This window comes from Castanea sativa, chromosome 11 (assembly GCF_040712315.1).
Source record: "Castanea sativa cultivar Marrone di Chiusa Pesio chromosome 11, ASM4071231v1".
NCBI lineage: Eukaryota > Viridiplantae > Streptophyta > Magnoliopsida > Fagales > Fagaceae > Castanea > Castanea sativa.
Genome location: NC_134023.1, coordinates 25,358,312 through 25,374,509, shown reverse-complemented (window position 1 = coordinate 25,374,509; position 16,198 = coordinate 25,358,312). Strand labels below are relative to the sequence as shown.

At 34.2% G+C, this 16,198-nt stretch overlaps 1 protein-coding gene across 1 annotated transcript; it reads right to left on the bottom strand.

Moving 5' to 3' along the window:
- Window positions 1-369: 369 nt before the first annotated feature.
- LOC142617351 (gamma aminobutyrate transaminase 3, chloroplastic) lies at window positions 370-15,536 on the bottom strand. The gene is made up of 19 exons (XM_075790158.1): window positions 15,341-15,536; window positions 12,562-12,704; window positions 12,308-12,392; window positions 11,560-11,632; window positions 9,817-9,914; window positions 9,559-9,651; window positions 6,300-6,373; window positions 6,180-6,218; window positions 6,018-6,106; window positions 5,865-5,941; window positions 5,692-5,766; window positions 4,087-4,134; window positions 3,901-3,984; window positions 3,698-3,785; window positions 3,540-3,618; window positions 2,578-2,668; window positions 2,410-2,488; window positions 2,000-2,115; window positions 370-585 (listed from the first exon to the last, which is right to left on the bottom strand). The coding sequence occupies exons 1-19, from the start codon at window positions 15,380-15,382 to the stop codon at window positions 511-513; spliced, it is 1,548 nt and encodes a 515-aa protein (XP_075646273.1). The 5' UTR covers window positions 15,383-15,536; the 3' UTR covers window positions 370-510.
- Between the last annotated feature and the right edge of the window lie 662 nt (window positions 15,537-16,198).

Here is a 16,198-nt window from a genome sequence, read left to right as displayed (position 1 = left end):
GGCTAAGAGGGTGTAACTGTGGGAATCCATATAACAGCAACCAAGCTGTTTCAAAGAAAGCAAGAAAAGATAAATTAATAAAGTGCAGGAGTAATCCTCCGATTTTATGTGTAGTTATAGGTTTTGATGAGCAGAGTGGAGCAAATGTCATTGCTTGGTAAGTTTTGCAAATGGGCTCCTAAATTCAAATTCTTATCACAAAATTTTTGGCAAACTCAATTTATTCTCTATGGACCTTGTTTTCGACAAATAACTCTCACTCCATGTTATGGTTACCATCTTTACCATACATATGCTATAGACATTATCTTCCCAGCCATCTGATCCATTACCTTAATCTGGAAAACCACTATTTTAGGCAAGAAAAAGTTGAAGTGGAAAAATCTGAGATAAATTACCACAAGACATGACAAATCAGATACTTTATTTAGTTACAAGTCATAATAGCACATGGATTCTTCTGTTTTACATGAAGCTAGATGATTTTCGTCATTGTCAGGCAGCCACAGTCTATTTCTGCTGAGACTTGAGCTCCTTCACCCTCTCTTCAGTAGCCTTCAATGCTTTCCCGTACTTGCTTATTAACTGAAAATGTTTGAAATTTAGAACTTCAGGATTTAATGAACAAGAGGCTCCAAACCGCCCATCATAGTGGATTGCGGAAAAATTAGCATTTCTCCAAAAATAATGATGCACTTTACACAAACTCTCAAGAAGAATTTGAGATAATGCTACAGACCCAACAAATTTCACAATGTTGTTCACAATATTTGATGCAATAGATTGTGATTAGTGCTACATCACTTTCGCATTGACACCAATCACAACCTACTTTAGCATTTATGAAAAAAAAAATTGTGAAATTTGTTGAGTATATAGACTTGTTATTTAATATGCATTTTACATAATCCATAGACGAATTTTCCTTTTTTTTTTCATCTATGGAAATCTTTATTAATCACCAATTTCTACAAGTCTTATGTAAGAGAACAGGCAATATATGTCGCAATGCAATGTCTACTCAGCAACTGCAAAATACACACATATATATATATAATTAAAAAGTGAGAAGTATAGTAGTTTAGCAAAACTTTAGCAATATTATTGGAATTCCAAGATGCTCTAGAAGCATGGCTCATAACCTAGCCCAGTGGGCTTCCGATTGCTAAGTATATCCATAGTTTTTTATAAAATTAAAATTAAAAAAAATAAAAAGAAGACCCCCTTAAAAGCATGAATTGGACCAATTGGTATGCTGCTGTACTAGTTTTTTGCTTGAAAATCATATAAACCAAATGTGACCACACAAAAAATTTAGAAAATTCTTAAACAACAAGAACAAATCTTCTAAACTTCTTAATTATACACATGTTAATAAGATATATTGATTTTTTGTGTCAGTTTTATTTCTGGTGAACCATCTTAGAAAAAGATACCATTTAAATGTATTCTTGATCAAATTATCCATGGTGTTCATTTTGTAGTATTAGTATTAGCTTATTGTCTAAATAAATTAATGCTTGTGCTGATATTTACCATTTATTAACTATTTACCATTTTAATATATTTTTAAAGACAGTTTGAATCCAACTACCAATAGGAAGATGACATCAACAGTCCTTGTCAAGTGCAATGCACATGACTCACTTAACCCAACCAAGTGAGTCAAATGCTTACACATATTATCTTCCTACTAGTAGTTGGAGCCCAAGGCTCCAAACATGTTTGGAGCCAAACCTTTTCCTATTTTTAATACCTTCTTTAATTTGTTTAAAAATTAAAATTCAGAATGCTTACACCTCTCACTTTGATGCTTACACCTTGCCTTAACAAGGGACAAAATGCCTGGCCTAACATTTCACTTTTAAAACCTAAATGATCCATGACCATTAGTAAATTTCTTCTCTCTCTAAATCAGTCTTAAAATTAGCATAAATATATTACTTTCCTTATTTCTTATAAATAGTCTAATAAGATCAACAAAAGTTCTTGATCCTACCTCATCAATTTCTTTCGGGGTAATAATAAATGGAGGAGACATCATTATATTATCTCCTGCCACACGTACTAACATTCCATGCTTCTCACACTGTGCTCCAAAATAAGCGCCTATCCCTGAGATATGCAACATTAAAGAGTACTATATTAGGGGGATAAAAGAAATATTAGGCAACACAAAACAGATGCACGCTAGTCTATCTGAACCATATATGCAAAACTCCAGTCAGGTCCCAAGGACCTTCACACACAAGAAAGATTTCATGTTCAAATCAACTAGATGCTTCTGATCTAGTTGACAATAGGAACAATAGAGAATCATGTGGCCTAAGTCTAAACAATTTATCCCCCTCAAAAACCAAATATATCCATACAGTCAACTTTATGAAACAATAGGAATATGGAACTTGCCCCACTCAGGAGGGAACGGATCATTAGGTGATTTGTTATCTACAAACTCTGTACCGAGTATTAAGCCAGTTCCCCGTATCTGCGGAATCAGATGAGCTATACAGAGTCAATATCTCATAAATTCTCACATTGACCAAACCACTAAAATACTCAAGAGACAATATGTACCTCCCCAATTATGGGACTGTCTGAGAATGCTTTTAATCCATCTTGAAATTTAGGGGAAATGCTCTTTACTTGCTCAACAATATTTCTTTCCCTACAAAGAGGTTAGATAACTTTCACTCACTACCAAATATAATCCATAATCTGTGTAAAATTAGGGACACTGACCACTATGTGATGCAGGACAATCAAGGGGAAAGTTAAAAGAACGGAAAATTAAAAGAAAACCCTAAGAATCAGCACCAAGCAAGAAAACTTAGGCATCAATACGTAAGGTGTTAGGAATCAACACCCAAAATTTTGGAAAATCTCCAATTTGAAATTTCATTAATCAACTGTCTTTACAAAATGCAACTATCAAGCACTATTTTATAGAGTTTTTAGGAATAAAATATAATTCTTTCTAAAACTGGAGCCAATCTAAAACTAATCCTACCTAAAAGATAATCACTATCTGAACTCAAATCTAAAAGTTTAAAATAATCCAATCTTCCATGAGATAAATACAAAAATCTAAAAAATGAATTCTAAAATATTTTGGCTGTGCTCCCGCATAACTATGGACTGTTGAGCCAGAAATATGTGGATAAATGTCACTAGTATATCTGCATATACAAGTCATGACCCAACACTTGGAGTAACATTAAGGATAATAATATGACCACGATGGAACTCCATCCGATGTAACTCGGTCCATCTTCGAGGACTTTCCACTGCAGTATCTAATCTAAATTAAGAACTGAACCTTTAAGCAGGGTAAATTAGGTGATAAATAATCAGCTAACACCATTGTCTTTTGCCTTTATATATCTTCAAGAATTACTCATATGTTCGGTCATTATACCGAGCATGAAATCAATTTTTCTGAGAAAAATAAAAAAATGATCTTTTATGTTTGAATAATTATAGCCTAGACATGCAATTCTATTCTTAAACTTTCCAGACATAAGAAGAAAGGAACAAACTTGTAGATCTTAAGAGCTTCAATTGCAACTGCACAAGATACGGGGTGTCCAGAATAAGTAAATCCATGAGAAAAAACACCTGAGAGAAAGGATATCAGGTTAGAATACTAAATAAGTATTAATTCAAGATACTTATTTAGGAGTGTTAACCAATTTACCAAGTTTGCTGCTTTGAGAATGTATGACATCTGATACTTCAGGGCTCACAAGTACAGCTCCAATGGGCAAATAAGCAGAAGAAAGGGCCTGAAAAGTTCGACGCATACCAAGGAAGAATGTACTTTGTATCAAGATGTGAAGATGCTTGTAATCAAAAGAGATGAAGAAGCAATCCATGAGTTTAATTATAGTCCAACACTACCTTTGCAAGAGACACAAGGTCTGGTTTTATGTTGTACTTGTCACACCCGTACATTGTGCCCAGCCTTCCAAACGCACAAATTACCTAAGATAAACAAATATGAAGAAAGCAAGCCTTATATATTAGAATACAAACAATGAATATCATGCTTATCACATAAATGGAAATAAGAAAGACAGAAAGTACCTCATCCGCTATAAAAAGAATGTCATATTTCTTCACAACAGCTTGAATCTGCATCAAATAGGAAAATGATCTATTATTAAATGTGTCTTTATTCTTCCCCCACCCCCAAAAAAGGGGGGGGGGGGGAGGAGGGGAGAGAGAGAGAGAGAGAGAGAGAGAGAGAGAGAGAAAGAAGGGTAGAGGTTTTTGTGTTATAGTCCACAGTATAAAAATGCATAATACCAAACATGGGTGGCATGTAGCATCAACATGAAACTGGAATACCAAAATTTAAGTAGAGTCTATAGTAGCATAAAACATTTTAACTGACACCAAACAGAAACACTCATGTTTTTAATGGAACTGCATCATACATGAATTCATTCATGTGGCCATATCACTGGTCACTAGTTCAACCAAGAGGAGTAATTTTATCAAGTACATCTAGAAACAGATAAGAATTATAGGACAAGATAAAGTTTCCACAAACAGACCCTTCCTGGCTAGTGGTAAAGAAAGCTAACAGAATGACTTATCAATATTTGAGATTATGAGTTTCCACCACAAAATGCATACAAAATGACAGAATTGAAGAAACTCAGTGAATCAATTTGAGTTGATTTCATAAACAATTCAACTGAAGGGACTGGACCAGGTCCAATAACCAAACATTGTACTGACCAAGTACATCAGTCAGAAACTCTGTGCTGGTCATTATATGTACTGGTAGAATTCTGTTGCAAATGCATTGATATTAATAGGTGCAAAGGCATTCAATTTCAAGACTTTATTTCAGATGCCTGGCAAATGCAGTCTCCTGTTTGATATTTAAGGTGGGTTTGGATAGAGGTTTGCGTCCACGATTTGGTTTTTCACATTTCAGACTTTTTTCTTTTTTTTTTTCCCTGCGCACGGGTTTCAACCAGGGGACAAGATGTACTGTTCACCACTGTGCGGTTACTGTTCATGCACAGTGGCGCACTATTCATGCACTGTTTCAGCCACTTTTTTATTAAAAATGGAACCCGCGGCACTATTCACACATTTAAAAAATTATTTTGCTACAATGTTTTCAGTTTTCAATTTTCAGCTGTATCCAAACGGACCCTTAGAGGCTGTTTGGTTAGATGAAAAAAGTTGTGTTTTTTGTTTTCATTTTCAGTTTTCAATGGGATCCACCACAAAACAAAACAAAAAAAATTTGTTTGGTTTAAGAACTTGTACTCAGTTTTCATTTTCAATATCCAAAAAGTTGGATTTGAATACAAAAAATGAAAACACCTTTTCATAGTTTTCATTTTCATAGAAAATGAATACAGTGGCAAATTCGTAAATATTGTGAAAATACAAAGCGCCCCACCTGATTGAAGTGTGTGTGTAAATGAAAAAAGTAACTTTTTTTTTAAAAATAGAAAACAATGTCAAACTTGTGTATGATGTATTTTATACCCAAATTATGTATTCAAGACAATTTACCAAACACCCTCAAATGTGAAAATGGTTCCTTTTTTCTATATTCAATTTCAGGATTTGAACACAGAAAAGAGAAATGAACACCACTTTTTGGAACCAAACAGGGCTTTGAGACTGACATTTGCCAAGCATTTCATGATACAAACAACTTACCTTGTCAAAATAAGTAGCAGGGGGAGGTATCACACCTCCTGCCCCCATGACAGGCTCAGCAATGAATGCAGCAATCTGAAATAAGCACCTATATAAGGTCAGCAACCCAAAAATAATCCTCTTACAGAAGCAGAATCATTTCCCAAACAAGTTGGATGATGTTAGAATATTACCGTCTCTGGTCCTTCTTTGAGGATAAGATTCTCCAAATTAGTGGCTAATCTGGTTGAGAACTCTTCCTCCGTTTCACCTGGAATATGAAAGTTTAATAATAACCGAAAAAAGCTAACAAATTATTTTGGGCACCAGACCAGTAAGATGACAACCTGGAAGATGAAAGCGCCAGTAATGAGGGCAGTCAGTATGCAATACAAATGGAGCTGGCAGATCAAATTTTTGATGCAAAGCTGGAAGACTGCAATAAAACCAGTTAAAGGGCAATAGGATTCACGTAAAAAAAATAAAAATAGCTTATAAAGTAGGCCTACCCAGAAAGACTAGCTGATATCAAAGTTGAACCATGGTACCTGTCAGAAAGAATGAAAGAATAAGCTACTTGAAGCACAATGTCAAGAAATCTAAAGAAAAACATTGAGTGTTGAATATACGATTTTGATCGAGCAATAAATTTCTTTTTAGCTGGTCTTCCAAGAGCGTTATTATAATACCAAACCAGCTTCACCTACAAGAAAAATAATTCAAGAAGTCACAAAGACATTATTCCTTGAATATTAACACCAAGTGCATGAACATGATATTGGCATAAGATCCAAAATGAGTACTTATCTCATAAACAGTCACCAGAAAGATGTTCTCAATTTACTTAGGATTCTCAGAATTGCTTATATAGAGAGTGTCTGGGACACTGAGCGATCTTTTAGGTTTAGGTGTCTATAATTTAATTCTTTTGGTTATTTGTTTAATATCCACTTGTTGTCATCTACCTGAGAACTATAATTTCTAAATCAAGTAACCTGTTAGTTCCTAATATAAAATATTATCTTTCTTTCTTTCCCTTATTATAACTTGCAATTAATGATTAACTTATTTCTGTAAAGAACTATAGCTCATATGCATCAATGACAAGTCTGAAAACTGTATCTATACGCTTAAAGAATTTATGAGATTGAGTTGGTTGCTTCCCGACTCTATTATGGAATAACATTTTTTTATTGAAAATGAAGGGTGAAAAAATAGACTCAACACGAAATATTTTGAATTTAAGATGGAGTGACGCGGGAGACGCAAGAAGATTATTATTTAGTATTATTTATGTTTGCAAGCCAATTGTATTTTTATGTTTTAGGTCCTAGTAGTTTATTAGGCTATTAGTACTTTAATTTGGAAGCAAGGTTATTTTTGTAATAAGGCAATTAGGGTTTCCTAGCCAATTAGAACTAGGGTTTAGCAATCCTTTATAAACAACCTATTTTATAAGCAACCTATTGTACTCCTTGAGGAGATAGTTGATATTTTAATGAATAAAAAAAATGGTCGTTTGGTCTCTTTTGGTCTGGTACTAACTCCAGGTCCACCCTAGGTGCTGACTCCTAATGGTTTCCCCGCTTGGTGCTGACTCCAAGCAAGGCCTAGGTGCTAACTCCTAGGTTATATCCATTTATTTTATTGTTCTTTCAATTTTGTTTTGGTTTTCCTACGTCATATTTGGTATTAGAACAAACATCGATTTGTCTTAAGCATCCCGCAGGCAATCCAGAACCAAAAATATCACCCAAAAAATAAAAAACCTCCATCCACCGTATTTTTTCTGCCACCAAAAGGTTACCCAACTAACCGCACGGCCAGACCTTGTCAAGTTCTTTCAAGAAGTTTCCTCGCACTCCACCACCCATTGGAAAGCCAACGCTGCCATCCCTCGTCTATCAGATCGCACCGCAGTGAGCCCCACCACCATCCTCTTCTCAATATTGCGCCACCATGACCCTCAATTACCAAGCACCGTGCCTCCGCAATCCCTCCATAAACTAGCGACTCCATCTCAAAGGTAACAATAACTAGCCTTTTATTTAATTTAAAAAACCCAGCACCTTATTTTCTATTCAAACTCTTCCCGATCATTTTTAATTTGAAACCCCACAGTGTTTTCCCACTAAGAACAACTTGACCCGGCCCATCTGAAATAAAGAACTCAAACTGAAACTCATTAAACTACCTAACCCAGCCGAAACAACGAACTCAATGTACACTGTCACACAAGCCAATGACCGGACCCATTTCATTAACAAGACTCCAAGTCTGAGTTGAAAATGACTGCCTTTGATAGAGAATTTGAGAAGGAGATTAAGGAGGCAGGAAATACACTCCTTAACCCTCCTTCCTCCATTGATGATCTCCTCACTCTTCTTGATAAAGTTGAAAATTTGTTAGCATATATGGAGCAAGAACCATCCAAATCAATACAAGATGCACTTTTACCCTCGGTGAAGGGACTAATCACTAATAAACTTTTGCAACATGCTGAAATGGATGTGAAGTTTTCAGTTTTATCTTGCATTATTGAGATTACAAGGATAACAGCACCAGATGCCCCATATAAGGATGAGCAAATGAAAGAAATATTTCAATTGATTTTGGCAGCATTTGAACATATGTCTCATTTGTTTACTCGCTCTTATAAGAAGGTGGTTTCAATTCTTGATACCATTGCAAAGGTCAAGTTATGCTTGGTGATGCTGGATCTTGAGTGTGATGCATTGGTTGTTAAGATGTTTCAAAATTTCTTGAAGATAATTAGGTCCAACCATCCACTTGCTGTACTTTCAGCCATAGAAACAATTATGAATCTAAACATAGATGAAAGTGAAGACATTTCCTTAGATCTTCTCAGTTCACTTTTTGCTAGTGTAAGAAAGGAAAATCAGAATGTTTCACCTATTTCGTGGAAATTGGGGGAGCAAATAATCACTAGGATTAATGCCCAGCTAGAAAAGATAATGGCACCCACTCAAAAACTACCCAACAAGCTTAAGGGTGCACATGATGTGAAAGTTGAAGTAGTTGAATGTGCTTCTAATCAACCCTCCATAGTGCTTAAAGATCTACATCTTGGTGAAGTTGAAGAGGTTAATACTACATTGTTTCCTATGGTTCATAAGGTTCAAGATGAGATTATACTGATTCCACACATTGATTTTGTTATTCCAAATGAGTTTGATGTGGTGGAATTCAAGGTTTTTCTTCTCTGTGCTCCCTAAGGTGATTCCAGACTTGAAGCAAGAGTTACTTGTCAACATTCTACTCCTTCAATGCTTTAAAACTCAAGGTCGAGTTTTCTCCATCCAAAGGAGAATGATACAGGAGACGCAAGAAGATTATTATTTGGTATTATTTATGTTTGCAAGTCAATTGTATTTTTATGTTTTAGGTCCTAGTAGTTTATTAGGCTATTAGTATTTTAATTTGGAAGCAAGGTTATTTTTGTAACAAGGCAATTAGGGTTTCCTAGCCAATTAAAACTAGGGTTTAGTAATCATTTATAAGCAACTTATTGTACTCTTTGAGGAGATAGTTGATATTTTGATGAATAAAAAAAATGGTTGTTCGGTCTCTTTTGGTCTGGAGCTAACTCCAGGTCCACCCTAGGTGCTGACTTCTAGTGGTTTCTCCGCTTGGTTCTGTCTCCAAGCAAGGCCTAGGTGCTGACTCCTATAGGTCATATCCATTTATTTTATTGTTCTTTCAATTTTGTTCTCGTTGTCCTGCGTCATGGAGGCTATTTATCTGATTTCTCTCCCATAACTCCATGTCTCAAGGGCTAGTAAGTTGAAAATGGACCATGTGATCATATGAACTTTTAAAAAGTCAAGAATATTGTTAAATCAAAATGCTTCCATAAACAAAGCAAACCTGAGTATCATTGGCTTCTGATCCACTATTTACAAAGAAGGCTTTAGCCATTTTTTTTGCCGTAAAAGTTTCTAGAAGTTCCTTTGCTAGATCCTGTAAAAAAAATTGAATATTTGAATATCAATAAATCCTGTATAAGCCATATAGCAGAAAATGGCTAATTTGTAAGCACAGAGTGAGGCAAGATGTTCTAGATAATTAAATATGATGTTACAGAAATTTAACAGCAGCTAGAAATTTAAGAAAATATGCATGTACCAGGGAAGGTTTTGTAGTACGATTCCAAAAGGAGTGGTAAAATGGCAACTTATTCAACTGTTCAGTTGCAGCAGCAACAAGTCGAGGTTCATTTCCCCCTGCAAAACTTCAATTTTAGATAACTGTAAACAAAAATTTGAATCAAAGTAGTTTCTTGTATAAACACTTGGATGGAATTAGGTACGAAATGAGGGAAGACGGTATGTCTTGATGTAAGAAGCAAATTGGTTATGAGGATGGGATATTTATCACATATATCCAATTTCCGGTGTGAGACCTGGGCTTTTTCATTTTCAAGAGGACGTTGGGGTGGAGCATCATGAAATAGGAGCAAAATGAGAAAAAACCCTATTACTATTTTACAAAAAAAAAATACAATAATATTGCACAGCCCTAAACAAATAAAGCAATTTTAGAATTAGTATTTGTTGAATGAACTTTATGTTTACTCAATTGTATACAAAAATAACTGCTTAAAAGTTATTCCTAGTAAAAATCTTTTCCTTTCTTTCATTTTCCTTTTTTTTACTCAAACTTTGAAGAATAATTTTCAGACCATGACATGGGCAGAAATGTCTTTATTTACCTAAAACTTAAGTGAGGTCAGCAAAGTTATTACTTAATAGCAAAAAGGGGATTCTGATGGAAATAACAGGGTGCGATAATGAAGGTGTCTAAATGGTATGAAACTAGCATAATTTAATTCCTAACTATAAGCAGGGTGAGCAAGGAAGACGTGGAGTAAGGGCACTCAACTACTATGCTTACCTGGAGGGAGGAGGGAAGCCCTCTCCACAAACCCCACCCCCGCAAAAAAAATAAAAAATAAAAATAAAAACCACAAAAAATAAATAAGGAAAACGTAATGTTTTGCACTGCAATTTTCTAAACTTGACTCAAAACTAATCAACTCAACCTTAATCCTAAATTAATTTTGGTAATTTGGACACTTGTCAACTAATTTGAGCCAGCTCTACAGATCCTCATCATCTACTAATAATGATATACCACATGCATTTTTTTCTCTCATTCTATCTTATCCCAAATCATTGTCTCCCTCCCCTTTCTAGTTAATTTATCCTTTTTTCCTTTTACACCCCCTTATTTTAGGCCCCTTTCTCTAGCATTTTTCACTCCAACTTGAATTAAATCACTTTTTCTCCCTAGCACACTAGCTGGTCTTTATTGCATATATCCAAACCATTTTTTATTTTCCATTGATAAGTTACAAAAGCACCTATTATGCAACTCTTTCCTATCATATCCATCTTGGGATTCCCACTCATCCATCTAAATACTCAATTTGACTAAGTTCATTTTATAAATACGTTGCTTCTTAAAATCCCAAAATTCCATCCCCTCAACTTAATCAGTATTTTATGATCATATAATACCCCCAACACACTTCACCACTTCATGCACCTTGCTACTACTTTGTTACATCATTACAATGAATAACCTTGTTCAACATACTTTGTAGCACAAAAATTTCACTTCTACTTATGTAGAACTAAACATTTCAGCAATTTACCTATCTTTCCTTAACTTCGACATGAAATGGAAATATATGAATGAACTGTCAAAGCAGCACTGTTAAACACATTTATGGTTCTTATTATGACCCATTATCACTTTTTCAATATTAAAATCATTGCAACATCTTAAAAACCATATGAAAATGCCTTCAACACATGCAATTGGGGGGAGAGGGAGAAACAATGACTTGAAACATATTATGTTTACCTAATGCAGTGCACCACAGACCAGCAAGAGAATCAAGATATTTTTTCCCATTGATGTCATAAACATAGCAACCCTGAAACCGCCAATCAAGTTGATCATATAGATGAGGAATAACACATGTGTATATAAATATTTTATGTGCATGCCTAGAATTAGGTGTCTCAACTCTTTTTACACATCAGACTTTTCTTCATTGTTAAACAGGAAAAAATAATATTATAAAGTGCCAAAATAGGGGCACAACCCATGTACACAAGAAGTATACAAAAGGGAACAAACTAAACAAGGAAGAAAAAAAAATGAAGAGGAATACAAATCAATTCCTGAAATTTTAAACATCAAAACAAACTTTTAGAGAAGGATAACAAAAAACCCATTTATACAAATTTTTTAACAGATTCAGTTTAACCTTTTGCCAATACACCTCTTTCCCTCCTGCTAAAGCCCCAATGATTTTCTCCAACCGAAATCCCAAAGTAATACGAGACAAAGAATGCATTCCACCCCCCCTCCTTTTTCCCCTTCTTTCTTTCCCAATTTTTGACCCCGAGAAAGTAACAATTAACAACTGAAATGGACATGACCAACTCACTTCAAACATTGAAAAGACTAACCACCAAAATGCAGGAGCAACAGATTAAGTGAGAAGCAAATGTTTCACTGATTACTTGGTCCTTTTTCCTTAACCATGAAGTGCAAATTAAGAACACAGTACTTATTAATAGCTTAGGCAAATAGTTGACAATACCTCGGACCTTTCTATAACCAAAGGATGCAAATCAGTAGACTGCCACCCAGCTGTGAAAGGTGCAAGCATATCATGCCCCTTAAACCTGAAATAGTTAAGATATCTTAGTACCTAAATACATTGTATGCATGCACATATAAACAATGACTACTCTGCAAACACATTGAAGAAGTAAATGTAGATGTTCATGTACAAAATTGCCCATTGAGAGAGAGAGAGATTTATGAATGCATTAACATAGAAACACCATATACCCCTGATTATTTTTCAAATCACTAGGTGAATCTTCCTTTTGCAAAGATGCCCCCGTACTACTTAATCTGGCCAGTAAGGGAACCCGAAGTAGAGGCTCCTGCAAACTTGTTGAAGCAGTGACATGTTTTACATATGAACCAAGCTGTAAATAAAGAAGAAATAAATATCATTAGAGTAAAGAAAGAATGGATGGTGTTAGCAACTAGGCATAAGAACTACACAAGACATTCGGGTGACATCCCATGGAGGAAGCTTTTTTCCTTAAGTAGAGAAGGTAGACAACATCACATATAATAATGCAACACAAATCAGAAAAAGAAATGTTCTAGTACCATAACTGACAATGCACCACAAGTGCGATAATGGCACACAGTATTCTCAATGAACTTTTCAAACGCATAGTATTCACCTTCAAAATTTATCTAATAACTATTAACTAAAGATGGCAGAAAACATCACATAGGATAATGCAAGAAAACTCAATAACATATTTCATTGCGGCAAATTGTTACTGCACCACCCAGTGAGATAATGGTACAAATTATCTTCAAGGGTCCCATTAAAATTGGTAATATTCACCTACTGTGAGCACCGGCACCCATGTGACGGGTATTGTTTGGTTACATATGTATGCTTATATGAATTTATTTACAAATGTACCCTTAATATTAATGAACACTATTCCAAAATAGTCATCTGGCTGGGTATTGTTTGTTTAAAATCAAAATGAATGGATAATTTCATGGTTGCATTTTCTACAACCATAGTTGTTCCTTCGGGTTTCTCCTTGCTTCTCATGCAACCATATATAATTGCTCTTGCTTAGTTACCTCAAATTCTGACAATGAGGAATAACTACTTCATGGAAACTCTTAGACTCTGAAGTGCAAGTGAGATGCAATGCCTCTGCATCTGTATTTATATACTGTTTCAGAAGATAGAATAAAAGCTAATCCAATAGTATTACCTCTTTCTCTAAATGCAGAACATATACTTAGTAAATGTGTTACTATTGAAACTTATACAGTGTTAGCATTGAAGCTTTTTCTTCTTTTTTTCCAGCAGCTTGTATTGCCATTTGAAGCTTGTTTTGATCTCTGAATATAACTAAAGTGCAACAGGAAGAACAATCCTTCAAATTCTCTACCCACTATTAAGACATAATATGCAAATCACAATCAAATCATGAAGAGATAACTAGAAAACCATATTCTTAAAATGAACATCAAGATATAATCCCCTCAAGCCATAAGAAAAGAATGTGATGCATTAATACTGATCCTAGCCAGGTGATTGATGAAGAATAATAATATAATATTATGGTAAAGCTCAATCAAATTCAAATCTATAGATTTTCATTAAAATTCTTAAGTTAATTTTCCACCTAGAAGAAAATATAATAAAATAAAATAAAAACAAGAAAGAGAGAGATGAATATTTCAACCATTGAAACAGAATTAAAAAGGAAAAAAAAATAATCAAAGGACCGAGACATTTCACATAGGGATAGGGTCGCATTGTTTTTAGTGGTGTGCCCATTAACATACATTACAGTGATTACACTAGCATCATTCATTTTCAAAGAACTGGGTTTGACAATGTTCACCAATCCATATAGTATCCTTCACCTCCTGATTTTGAATTGCTGAAAAGTGAAAACACATCAAACTGACTGGAGAGAATGGAAGTGTCTCCAAAATCATTGCCTAAGACCACCAACCAAAGAGGGTGGTCTGTTAGTCTCCAGAATTAAACCTATTGGAGATCATGTGAAATGTGCCGAAATTCTTATCCATTACATTCACAAAAATGGTTTATCAAAGTATCTGAGAAAACAAATAGCTGATGAAACACGCACACAAAATTCTGGATCATGTTTTTCCGGGACTAACATTTATTTGAAACAATAAATTTGAAAATTAAAAATTCTTTTAAGTCTTCTCTTTGTGGCATGTATAGCAACCAAAAGGTGCCTTGAGGACTGTACATACATATTGACAGCGAACAAGTAAACAGATAATTGAAGATGATTCAAATTTATGTAAATTCAGGAGAACAAGAAATAAATATTACTAATAAGTAACTTCATAAATGATCCAAAATCCTAGGATAAAAAACAGGAGATTTTGTAACAGATGTATGCCAGTAGTCTTTGGACCAAATGGAATCTCTTTGTCCCATAAACTGGGAGTGAAGGGGTGAAGTCGTGGGTTCAAATACAATACAGATGAGGTGACTAATATTGTCCTATACAAGGAGTTACAACAACCAAGCCTCAGTTCCAAAATTTTAGGAGTCAGGAATTAGACCAACATAATTTCACAGCAACCAAACAGAGTCTATATATAATATACAGACACATACAATTTGCAATTTGCAAGTGAACTGGAAGCTATGAAAACTAAAGTAGATTCAAGAGAAACAAAAACAAATAAATGAAAACACAACAAGAAATAAGAAAAGTCGAAAACAGTGCTCCTCAAAGAATGAAAATGACATAACATGTTCTACCAAAAGAAAATGACATAACATGAGGCTAATTGAATTCTTTATCTCTTCAACATTTTCTCTATGAAAAAAAAATCCAACAAAGTGATTGAAGCACAAAAAAAAATAAAAATTTGAAATGATGAATTTTTTTTTTGTAATCAAATCTTAAGAACCAAACATGACTGAACAAAATTATCAAACGGCACCGACTGATCCACAAAGCAAAGAAAAAACACAAGAAGATAGAACTTGATGGAAAAACGAAATGGGTATTGAAGAATTTGAAACCTGGGTTCTGAAAGTGGATCGAAAGAGGTGGTTGATGCCCATTTGGTTTTAATTTCCTCGTTATCAGAACCAAACATGCAGAGGAGAAAAAGGGGAGATTTTTTTTGTTGCAAGTGACTAAAGTGAGAGAGACTTATTAAGGAGACACACTGAGTAGACAGACTAGACAGCCAGCTTTGGTTTATTGCTCATTGATAATAATTTTTTTTGTTTTTTGAAAGGGATAATAATTGAAAATTGTTCAATACGACAATATAGCTGACTGGGCCAACCTGTCCCCATGAGTCTTTGACAATATTAACCAAAAAAAAATACTTTCTCTAATATCCAAATTGAGAATATAAAAGGAAATTATAAACATTCATCGAATTTCACCCATTAAGGAACCCCACAAACAAGACAACCACATTATTATATATATATATAATAACGTGGCTGCATGTTTAAAAAGTAAAATAATTAAATTTAAGAATTATTTGTTGTTATAATTTGTTTTTTTTTTAAATAATGTTACTGACACAAACTATTTTATAATATTTTTATAGAATGTTGATGTAGCAACTCAATAAAAAAGGACCACCTACACATAAGCTCATGAGAAAAATATAAGAGACAAGAAAAGTACTAAAGTAATGAAACAAGGAGAGCTTTGGGTGGATTCATACAAGAATCAAGGAGATTAAAAGATAGAAGATATTCATGGGCCATTTGGTACATGTGTTTTTTTTTAAAAGCTATCTAGTACATGTGTTTAAACACATGTTTTTAATTTTTAAATAATATTCTACGCATTTTCACACATTTTTTTATCTACACGTATGTCTAAAAAATATAATTAACATTACTAGAACAACATTA